Source organism: Myotis daubentonii, chromosome 2 (genome assembly GCF_963259705.1).
Source record: "Myotis daubentonii chromosome 2, mMyoDau2.1, whole genome shotgun sequence".
Classification (NCBI taxonomy): Eukaryota; Metazoa; Chordata; class Mammalia; order Chiroptera; family Vespertilionidae; genus Myotis; species Myotis daubentonii.
The window spans coordinates 55,443,685-55,455,989 of NC_081841.1; the positions used below are offsets into that span (position 1 = coordinate 55,443,685).

The 12,305-nt window shown below is 39.7% G+C and overlaps 1 protein-coding gene across 1 annotated transcript; it reads left to right on the forward strand.

Moving 5' to 3' along the window:
- Nucleotides 1-2,587: 2,587 nt before the first annotated feature.
- LOC132226137 (olfactory receptor 6C2) lies at nucleotides 2,588-3,526 on the forward strand. Its single transcript, XM_059680998.1, has one exon. It carries the CDS (start codon nucleotides 2,588-2,590, stop codon nucleotides 3,524-3,526), a length of 939 nt encoding a protein of 312 aa, XP_059536981.1.
- The last annotated feature ends 8,779 nt before the right edge of the window (nucleotides 3,527-12,305 follow it).

Genomic DNA, 12,305 nt, shown 5'->3' on the forward strand with positions numbered 1-12,305 from the left:
CAACATTTAATTTCACGTTTGTTCCTGTAACACAAAGATGGTATCATTCTTAGATTTAAATGTTGGATTTCTTGTTAATATATTTAAAACTGGAACCAGTAATAACACCCTCAATATTTTCATTACATATGATATTTTATTTCAATAAATTTAAATATTTAAACCATAAACAATTGCAATTTGGGGCATGTGATCTAATGGCCAAACTTTCGCTCATCCAAAGAAACATAAGAGAGGAGGTTCTTTTATAGAGAAAAGTGGGAATTCAGATGGGTTTTTGTAAACAAAAATTCCATGGCAGTTTAACATCTAGTGGCTTTTCTTTGGCTGATTTTTTAACAGCCTTTCATTGGCTGAGTGATTGTCTATTGAAGGGAAGATCGTCCTTCCTGTTAGGAGAGTAGAATAGAAAAACATCTTGTTGGAGGTAAGACAATGAGTGGTAAGGTGTGATCTTCACCTACAGGCTCTCCCAACGCTAATTTCAATGAGGTTTCTGTTTATTAATCTTTACAACTTGCATATAAGAAAAATCGTTAATCAATTGATCATATCTAACAAAAGCAAAAATAGAATTTGCATAGAGAAAGAGGATGAGGGGGTTTGAAAAAATCTCAGAGAGTTGGAAAGCAAAGCACTATTTTTCTTTCCTTGTATAAGCTATTGATTGGTATAAGGCTCAGAAAGAGATCATTCCTTTGGGAATAGAAGGATCATCTAAGGAATCGGTTTTCATTGTTAATCTATTTTTTGAGAAACCTTGAAGGTTTAATACATGTGGTAAGTATATGTGGCAGACTGTCATTATATAATGTTGGCGGGTACCTTTATTATTGTTTCCATCTTAGGGGTGTCCACTCTGCATCATTTCCCTTATTTGAGTTCGTTGTTTTTTTTTCATAGATTCCCCTGCGTTAGTGTCCATTTTCCTGTGTTCGTGCCTTCAAAGCAAGATTGGCTTTGCTATATGTATCTCTTGAGATTTTGTAAGACACATGTCCATAGAAACAAATGAATCAATTTTCCAGACTCAGAGGGCCGTTATTTGTAGGATATAATTTAAAGCAACTGAGTGAAAAATCATTCATATAGCAAACTAATTAATGTCTCCTGGGGAGATCCCACTTTATTCAGTGGAGGAAAAAAATAACAGGAACCCTAAAGGCTATGTATTCAGATAGGACATAGTTTCATAGTCATCATTGTACATAAATAATTAATGTGGTTAATGACGAGGAGCAGTTAGAAATAGAGTCTCTTCCTCTTGCTAAAGAATATACATAATGCTAAAAATAATATCAACAAAATAAGCCTCATATTACAGGGGGAAAAAATCCAGTTAGTATTCTACTCATCCTTCATGTGTATCTGAAATTATAATGTAAATATCAAACTTAAGTGGTTACAATGATATAATGAACAGCACCAATTGGGAGGGAGATGTGGATATATGTTATGATGTCAAGTTTGGCAACAACTTCCTTAAATGTCTGGGTGGATCTCAAATATTAATATGCATATGAAAGTCTTGATTATCATACCAACATTATTCTGACTTTTAATTTCTCCACTGTCACCTAACCCCTCTTCCCCGGTGCCTGGCTAAAATTAACTACAGTGAATATTTTTGTATAACTTTAATGAATTTTATAATAAAGAGTCTAGCCTTGTGCTTCACAGTGATGAAGTTCCTGTAGGTTTTAGAAAATCAGTAGGGAGGGGTTGGAAGTAAAAGTCAGGTTGCAGAGGCTTAAAGACTAAACTAAGTAGAGGTACAAAGAGAAGGTAGAACTACTACTCTCTTTTTAAAGAAATTAAAAACATAATGCAAAAGGCACCACCTTGAAGACTATAGTTACTGATATTAAATGTAATTTTTGCTTTGGGGTTTTGAGAGAAAAGGCACCAGAGTCAATTACCTGAAAAATAACATGAATTCATATGAAGATACTCCTTTGCAAATATCTTGAACTCAACGTTTTCTAACACGATAGATAATGTAATTATCCATCAAACCATCTTAGGGCTAAGAAGAAGGAATAAAAGTGAAGAACAATAGTCAAAGAAAAATATCAAGATCCATTATTACATTTTGTTGCCATTGTAATTTGTTTGTTTTCCAGGAGAAATGCAGCTTACTCTTAAAACAATCCTTTGATTGGAACAATTGAAGAGAATTCATGTTCATAATCATCTGGATATGTCCTATATCTAAGGTTTATCTTGGATAAAGAAGGCTTAAGCAATATCATCACTTTTCCTAACTTATTTGTAAATCCAATTCATATAATGAATTATACTAAACTGTATTTATAAATTTTGAGGAGTAAATAATGATCTGAGAAAAAGTTGGATTATTTAACAATAACAGGAATCCTGAAGGAATAATCTCTTGCTCATACAAGTAATATTCTGGAAGTTTACTGGAATAGTGGCAATATTGATTATGATGAGAAAGGAGAAAATAAATGTTGACTGCTTTTCTTGGTTTTTCAATAGCGTCTTTTGCTACAGAACTTGAATACCTATGTCATCATAAAAATCTCTTATTTTTACATGCGGATTGGGTGGATTTCAAAAGTCAGTGATGAGAAACCACACACCAGTAACAACGTTTATCCTGCTGGGACTAACAAATGACCCCCAACTACAAATTCTGCTTTTTGTCTTTCTATTTCTCACCTACATATTCAGTGTGACAGGGAACCTGACTATTATCACCCTCACACTGCTGGACTCCCATCTGAAAACTCCTATGTACTTTTTTCTCAGAAATTTTTCCTTCTTAGAAGTTTCATTTACCACTGTCTGCATTCCTAGATTCTTGTACAGTATATCAACTGGGGATAATACCATTAGCTATAATGCTTGTGCAAGCCAAATATTTTTTGTTATTTTCTTTGGAGCAACAGAATTTTTTCTCCTGGCAGCCATGTCCTATGACCGCTATGTTGCTATCTGTAAACCGCTTCATTACATGACCATCATGAACAATAGGGTATGTACCTTATTAATCCTCTGCTGTTGGCTGTCTGGCTTGATGATCATTCTCCCACCCCTTAGCTTGGGCCTCCAGCTTGAATTCTGTGACTCCAATGCCATTGATCATTTTAGCTGTGATGCAGGTCCCCTCCTAAAGATCTCATGCTCAGATACATGGGTAATTGAACAAATGGTTATCCTTGTGGCTGTATTTGCTCTCATTATCACCCTCGTGTGTGTGTTTCTGTCCTACACATACATCATTAGGACAATTTTGAGATTCCCCTCCGTCCAACAAAGAAAAAAGGCCTTTTCTACATGCTCGTCCCACATGATTGTGGTCTCCATCACCTATGGTAGCTGCATCTTCATCTACATCAAGCCCTCAGCAAAGGATGAGGTGGCCATAAATAAAGGTGTCTCAGTGCTCACTACTTCTGTGGCACCCTTGTTGAACCCCTTCATTTACACCCTGAGGAATAAGCAAGTGAAACAAGCTTTCAATGACTTTGTAAAAAGGGTAATATTTCTCTCAACGAAATAGAAATTTGGATGAATCAGAGTAAAATGAAAGAAGAAAGTCTTCTAAATAGTTAACAGCTTCTAATTTATTTCATTGCTTCGTGCCTATAATTCACTCATAGTGTTCTTCTCAAAGGCATTAATACTGCATCTCACCTTAATCAAACTCCCTCCTCTTCTTTCAAACCAAGCTCATACATCATGATTTTGTTCATTGTGAACCTATAAAATATATATTCCAAGTAATTCAACTTGCCTCCATTTCTGACCTAGTCTTTTTGTCAGTGCTCTGTAAAAAAAAAATAATGAAATTTAAAAGTATATAAATTATATAGAAGATACGTTATGTAGTAACATTACTAGGTTTTATCTCTAAGACAAATTTATGAAAGTTAATATTATAAATCTGAGAGTCAAATAAAAATTAGAAAACAGCAACAGCAAAGATGTATTAAAATAAGTTAAATCAAATAAGACATTCCAAGCTAATTAAAATAATGAATATAGCAAAGTGGAAGTGAAGATAAAAAAGTGGGAATTTGGGAATAATCAGAATTGAAGAAGTAGAAACATGTTCATGATCACTAATAAGATGTACAGCAGTCCCCCATATATAGAGGGGATATGTTCCAACACCTCAGTAGATGCCTGAAACCTGAGGTAGTACTGAACCCTATACATACTGTGGGGGTTTTCCTATGCATACATACCTTTTCACTTAAAAGAATGACTTTACAGCTTTTCTTTGGGATACTCAATTGCCAGCATCACTACTTTTATCCTTTGGAGCTATTAGTAAATAAAATAAGAGTTACTTGAACATGAGAACTGCAATACCTCAATGGTCGATCTGGTAACTTAGATGGCTACTTGGTGATAATGAGCAGGTAGCACATACAGTGTGGACAGAAGGATAATTCAGGTCCAGACGGGACAAAGATGGATGGCATGAGATTTCATGACAGTACTCAGAACATGAGTAATTTAAATCATATGGATTGTTTATTTCTGTAATTTTCCATTTAATATTTGCAAACCACAGTTGACCACAGGAACTGATATCACAAAAAGTGGAATTACAGATCAGGGGTGACTATGGTATTTGCAATTTATGTATATTCATGAGAGAAATTCACTGAAAAAGGCATATATTTGATTTAAAATAAATTTAAGCATAATGTCACCTCTTATGGGTTTTAAAATTAGAATAGGTGCACAAGAGTGAACTGGAACACCAAATTTTAAATGCTTATGAAATAAGATAACTATTCACATCAAGATAAGATTACTGAATGATTTAAGAAGATATCATGGATATTCAACTGGCGAAAATAGGGAGAAAGGGAACTACAAAAGGGAATAATTATAGGAATTATGATCAAGGGGACAACTGAAGAAAATATTCCTAAACTGAAGAACTTAGAGTTTGAAAAAAGAAGGAAGGAAGGTTGATAGGAAGGAATGAAGGACAATAAGAAAGAGGGAGGGAAGGAAGGAAGGAAGGAAGGAAGGAAGGAAGGAAGGAAGGAAGGAAGGAAGGAAGGAAGGAAGGAAAGAAGGAAGGAAGGAAGGAAGGAAGGAAGGAAGGAAGGAAGGAAGGAAGGAAGGAAGGAAAGAAGGAAATATATATATACATATATATATGTATATGTATATATATTTTTTTTGGGGGGGGGCGGGTGCTCAATCTCTTCATCTTTTTTCACCCAGCTTCCCAACTGCTCTCCCCTCTGATAGCTGTGGAACTGGAAATTATGTTAAGTGAAATAAGCCGGTCAGACAAAGACAAATACCATATGATGTTACTTATATGTAATAGCTAATCAACAAGATAATTTAACAAACTAAATAGAAAAAGAAGCATAGATATATAGGGACTATTTATTTATGAAATGTGAGCTTTGAAAATGCAATTAAATAATCTTTTATATTACTTCTATGGACAGAATTTTGAAAATAACTGCCCTTTTAGAACTACCAATTTCACTGTGCTACATTTAAGTAACCCTTATTTTATTTAATAACTAGAGGCCCGCTGCTCTCACAGTCCAGGACCCCTCACTCCTTACCACTTGGTTTGCTGTTCCTTAGCACTACTGCGGTGGCTGCAGAGGCTCCCACCACCACCGCTCCTCTCACCAGCCCTGAGCCTGGCATTTGGCTGTGCTGTGCTCCCCCTGTGGGAACTCAATGACCACCAGGGGACACCTCCTGCATTAAGCGTCTGCCCCCTGGTGGTCAATGAGCATCATAGCCACCAGTCATTCTGGTCATTCTGCCATAATGGTCACTTAGGCTTTTATTATATAGACTAGAGGCCCAATGCACAAAATTCGTGCAAGGGTCTCGGCCCTCAAAGCCCCAACTGCCCCTGCTGCCCCTCGCAACCCCAGCCATTCCTGGCAGCCTCATCCAGCCCTCTAAGCCCCTCCCAGCCTTGGCCGGCCCTCACAGCCCTGACTTATCCGGAAGGTCGTCCAGACGGTCGTTCTGCTGTTCGGTCTAAGTAGTATATTAACTCTTTTATTATATAGGATAAACCCAAACATCAAACTCTTTTCAAACATTATTCTTAATTCCTTTACCAATTCTATAAATATGTTTTAGTTGTATCAAAACGTGGACAGAAGACTGAGTAAATTGACAAATATATCATAGGTAACAAATAACATAGTCTGAATTTTTATTTCAAGTCATGTTCCTTCCTCTACAATACACTACCTTTCAAGTAGAAGTGTAGTTTTGGTGGTGGAGGGGTGAGAAAAGACACTAAATAAAGCATATAAATTGGCATAGCAGTAGGGATATCTCACTGACATAATACACTCTTTGTTATTATGTGTGTTTATTAAATTGCTTTATTGACATCAAAGAAAAAATTAAGTTGTCTAAACATTTCAGAATTTAGGTACTGGATTTTATACACCATAATCTGTCCTATTGCAACATATTTAATATTTTATGGTTTGATAAAGAGAAAGAAGATGAGATATAATTGCAGTTGTCATTTCCCTGGCAACTTTGAAGCATATTTATTACAAAATAATTTCATGGCGCATTCACCAAAGAGCTCTTATGTACTGAAATCAACTATAAGATATACCTGAATAAAGAAATCTGCACAAGAGATTCTAAAATGTCCATTATGAAGACCAAAGTAATTGTTACATTTACTAATTTGTTTAATTTAATGACAAGTTAATAATTAGTGAATACAACTATTACAGTTGATATAGTTGCAAAACAATTAAATAATTTAATTACTTAATTTAAATAATTCCTATAAAATCTATCCATTTGTAAAATTGAAGAAAATAATAAGAGTGGGAGCCAAGAAACTAAGCCTAATAGTATTACTCCAATGTCCTTTACATGTGGAACTTTAAGTATTATAGCAACAAATAAATACAAAACAATGATAATGTAACTAATATTTGAAGTATTAAAATTTGACTCAGGGTTGAAAAGTAGCATCCTTTTAAATTGGAAATGAAAGATGTACAGGGGTAGACTTATTATAGTTTGAAATGAAAGAAAGCAACTAATAGTAACTCCATTTCTTTAAGGTTACTTACTAATATTTTTTTCCTTTTGTTGTGTTATGTTTCCCTGATTATTTATAATCCTTGTGGCCTTCATTAGTGTCTGTATATTTGAAGAAGTAGGCACCTCTTCCTGTCCTTACAACTGGCTTTGGCAGGTAAAATTCTTCACCAGTCAGCCCACCCAGAGGTTCTGGACTTGCCATCTGGTGGAGTCCATGGGTGGGCTTGCTGCTGGAGTCCTTGGGTGGACTGGGTTTTTGGATGATTCAGCAAGTGGGTGGGCCAGCTGCCTAGGTCCAAAGGGGCTGATCTGGTGCCTGGATCCACATGAATGTGCCTGGAGCCTGGGTCCACTGAGTTAGGCTTGACATCTGATTCCATGCATATGGGAAGTCTGGGACATTGGTCCATGAAGGCAGGTCTGGAGTCTGTGTCCACAGAGGTGGCCTGAAACCTGGTCCGCTGGGGACTGAACTGGTGCTAGAGAGTGCTGTATTTATTCTATACAGACTTGTATCATTCTTGTTAGTTCACCCTTTGACATGCAACATATATACAATGTTCTCGTGCCTGTGTCACATTTTCTCTGCAAGCCTCAATTCTGGTTGCGTTAAGGCTTACTTCTCAGGAATGAGTAGAAAATCAGCCACTAAATGCTAGCATTTGATTTTTCTCAGCTTTGCATTTAGCAGTTTATCAACCTGTATTCCTGGATTAACAGCTGGCACAGTCACTGGAACATAGACTTCTTTAATTCCTTGTGATTCTTCTACCAGTGGTTCTCAACCTCCCTAATGCTGCGACCCTTTAATACAGTTCCTCATGTTGTGGTGACCCCCAACCATAAAATTATTTTTGTTGCTACTTCATAACTGTAATTTTGCTACTGTTATGAATAGTAATGTAACTATTTGATATGCAAGATAGATTTTCATTGTTCGCGACCCACAGGTTGAGAACCGCTGTAACTAAAAAGCACTATCAAGTACATCAACTATGCAATCAATGTTATTCTTGTTAGTAACACATTCTATCAACTCATCTTACTCTTCAATCTCCTCTCCTAACAATACAAGGATTTCCATAATGTGGGCTGACCATGATGAAGGTAGAGTTATAAAGGCTCTTCCATCTTCCAATTCAATCCTATATAATAAAAGCCTAATGTGCTAAGTGTCCTGTTGACTGGTCAGCCATTCAACCAATCAAAGCATAATATGTTAATGATACACTAAGGCCGCTCAACTGCTCACTATGATGTGCACTGACCACCAGGGGGCAGACCCTCCGACTGGTAGGTTAGCTTGATGCTGGGGTCCAGCTAATCGGGACGGAGTGAGACTGGCCAGACAAGCCCTTGAGCCCTCCCACAGTCCCTCCCAAGCTGGCCAACCTCGCGCATCCCTCCCTGACCCTGATCATGCACCAGTGCAGTCCTTCAGCCTGGCCTGTACCCTCTCAAAATCTGGGATCCCTCAGGGCATGTCAGAGAGCCAGTTTCAACCCGATCCTGCATGCCAGGCCAAGGGAACCCACTGGTGCATGAATTCGTGCACAGGGCCTCTAGCCTATATAATCAAAGCCTGACTGTTACAGTGGAACAAGTGGAATGACCAGTCACTAAGATGCACACTGACCACCAGGTGGCAGACGCTCAACACAGGAGCTGGCTCCTGGTGGCCATGGGCTCCCACATTGAGCCTCTCCTGACTCCACGCAGCTTGCGCAGAGGGCCTGGATGAGTGTGAGTGGCACCCTTCCCCAATTCTGGCTCCTCCCTGGTGGCCAACCTCCCATGAACACACCCAGGCCAAGGGACCCCACCAGTGAAATCCTATTTATGAAACATTTTTTAAATTTAAACTTAAATGTTCCTAAAACATTAAAAGTACTCCATATTCCCTTTATCTAGAGTCATAATTGCTTATATTTTATGATTTATCATATCATTATCTTTTCCTCCCTCTCATATATATGCACATATATATACTTTATATACTATATACACTACGGGTATATACTTTTTATACTTTGTGCAGTACAGAGTATATAATACATGTGTATACTTTTTGTACTTTTTATACTATACATATACATTTTTTTCTAAACCATTAAATGGTAAGCTATACATTGTATCACTTTATGCCCACCTACTTCACTACCTCAGGGTATTTTTTCTGAGATCATTACATTGTTTAACCAAAGTATAATGGTCAAAATCATAAACTCTGGTATGGATATATTTTCTAATCTATAGCCATATTAAAATTTGATACCTTTTCCCAGTAATGTCTTTTTTATTTTTTTTTATTTTCTTCAGATCCAGTATAATCTAGCATTTAGTTCTCATTTCTGTTTAGTTCACTTAACCTAGAACAGCCTCTCATCCTATCTTACACCTTATTGTTTTGAAATTTTTGAAGAGCACATGTTATTTGAGCTCATATGATTTTGTCTTCAAGGTTAGTTTGAGGTTTTGATTTTTTGCAAGAATAAAATAGAAGTGATGTTAGATCCCTGTTATTCCATATTATCAAGAGCCATATAATGTTGGTTTTTCCACTGGTGATGGTAAACTGACTATTTGGTTAAGGTGGTCTCTTCCAGATCTGTCTACACTACAAAACTACTATTTTCTTCATGTAATAATATATAATTTGTTAGGAGATATTTTAAGACCATGTAAATATCCTGTTTCTCATGAAATTTTCATCCACTAGTTTCAGCATCCATTGATAGTTTGCTAACTTAAACATTACTTCTATATCAAATAGTATATCTATATATATAAAAGCCTAAGTGACTGGCCGACCAGCCCACTGCCTGGTAGCTATAATGCACAATGACCACCAGGGGGCAGATGCTCAATGCATAGGCATGGAAACATGGAGCAGACTGATGAATCTCAGACTGAAAGGGGAAGGGGCAAGGGAGGGAAGAGATTAACCAAAGATCTTATATGCATACTAGCGGACCAGTGTATGGATTCATGCACTGGTGGGGTTCTTTGTCCTGGCCTGTGGGGATCGGGCAGAAACTAGCTCTCCGATATCCCCTAAGGGGTCCCAGATTGCCTGAGGGTGCAGGCCAGGCTGAGTGACCCCACTGGAGCACAAATCTGTGCACCAGGCCTCTAGTTTTACTATAAAAGACAATATTTTTCCAGTGTATATTATTATTGATTGTAAAGCAGAATTGATTAAAATATTCTTAGTTTACTCAATAAGTTATAATCCATTAATATTTGCATTTATGTTGATAAATAAATTATTCAAATATGGTAAGTTGGAACCTCATTTACTTAGCTTCTGAACTTTGTTTATCTGTACTTTTAAGTTTTTGAGTACATCCCTATAACAAAGTAATTTAAGCTCTCTTACTTTTTTTGATCTAGCCCTGAGTAAGACAGCCATTTCTCCAAGAATCTCAGGTTCATTTCAGATAATAACAATATTTAAAAGTCAAGATGTGGGTACTAGTTATATTGGTGGGTTGTTGCTTATAAACACTGTCTCAGAAGACAGTGTGCATATCTACACTAATAGAAGGCAAACATACAAATTGACCATACCTTCGCTATGCCTTAAGCCACACCCACCAGCCAATCAGAGCAACTATATGCAAATTAACCCAACCAAGATGGTGGCCAGCAGCCACGGAGCTGGAGCAAGCAGGAGGCTTGGTTGCCCCAAGGATGGAGGAAGCCAAGCTTCCTTCCTGCCATGGCCCAGCTCTGAGCTCCACTCAAAGCAACAAAGTTTCAATTATAGAAGGAAAATAAACCCCAGATACCTGCTTTCAGCCGGCAGTGGCCATGGAGCTGGAGCGAGTAGGAGGCTAGGTTGCCCCTGGTGATGGAGGAAGCCAAGCTTCCCTCCATCCAGCTCTGGCAGGCTCTGAGCTCCTCTCAAGGCTACAAAGTTTCAATTGTAGAAGGTAAATAAATCCCAGAATAAAAAAGACAAAAAGGAGAGGCTGGGAGCTTCCATTGCCGGGGGGTTTGGCCAGCCTGAAAAAGGCCCTCAGCCCCTCACCCAGACTGGCCAGGCACCCCAGTGGGGACCCCCATCCTAAAGGGGGTGTGGCCAGCCTGAAAACAGCTATCAGCCCCTCTCCCAGGCTGGCCAAACCTCGATGGGGTGAGGGTCACCACTGGGGGAGGGGGCTTGACCAGCCTGCAAACAGCCATCAGCCCGTCACCCAGGATGGCCAGGCACCCCAGTGAGACCCCCACCCTGATCCAGGACGCCCTTCAGGGCAAACCAGTCTGCCCCACCCATGCACCAGGCCTCTATCCTATATAATAAAAGGGTAATATGCAAACTGACACTAACAGCAGAACAACTGAGAATGACTGGTCACTATGAAAGACACTGACCACCAGGGGGCATAGCTCAATGCAGGAGCTGCCCCCTAGTGGTCAGTGCACTCCCACAGGGGGAGCTCTGCCCAGCCACAAGCAAGGCTGACAGCTGCAAGTACAGCGGTGGTGGTGGGAGCCTCTCCCGCCTCCTCAGCAGCGCTAAGGATGTCTGACTGCAGCTTAGGCCTGCTCCCCGCTGGCAAGTGGACATCCCCCAGGGATCCCAGGCTGCCAGATGGATGTCTGATTGCCAGCTTAGGCCCAATCCCCTGGGGAGTGGTCCTAAGCCAGCAGGTGGTCATCCCCCGAGGGGTCCCAGACTGAGAGAGGGCACATGCCGGGCTGAGGGCCCCCCTCCAAGTGCACAAATTTTTGTGCACTGGGCCTCTAATATATATATGTTTTTATTTCTATACTAGAAGCCCAGCGCATGAAATCTGTGCATGGGGGTGGGAGGGTGGGGAGGGCGGGTGGGAAATTACCTCAGCCTGACCTGCACCTGCTTCAATTCAGGAGCCCTCAGGGGATGTGCTATTGATGGCTTGGGCCCACTCCCCGTGATTCTCTGCTCTCTGTGGAGCCTGCCTGCTCCACACCGCAGAGATCGGCAAGCAAGCCCTGCTGGGTGCTGCCTGTGGGCCCCGCTTGCCTGCTTGAGGGTTGCCACTGCCACCACCCAGCAGGCCCTGCTGGGTGCTGCCTCTGGCCCCCCTTGCCTTCTGGGATCACGTTGCTGGGGTGACGCCACCAGCATCGTGCCCAGCTGCTATGGGTGCCGCCATCCTTGTTGTGGAGTGATGGTTACTTTGCATGTTACTCTTTTATTAGATAGGCTATGATATGAGGCCTAGTGCACAAAATATGTGCATGGGTGGGGTCCCTAGGCCTGGCCG

Bases quoted from the DNA above. Each gene is read 5' to 3' on its own strand.
- LOC132226137 (XM_059680998.1), top strand. From the start codon at position 2,588: ATGAGAAACCACACACCAGTAACAACGTTTATCCTGCTGGGACTAACA.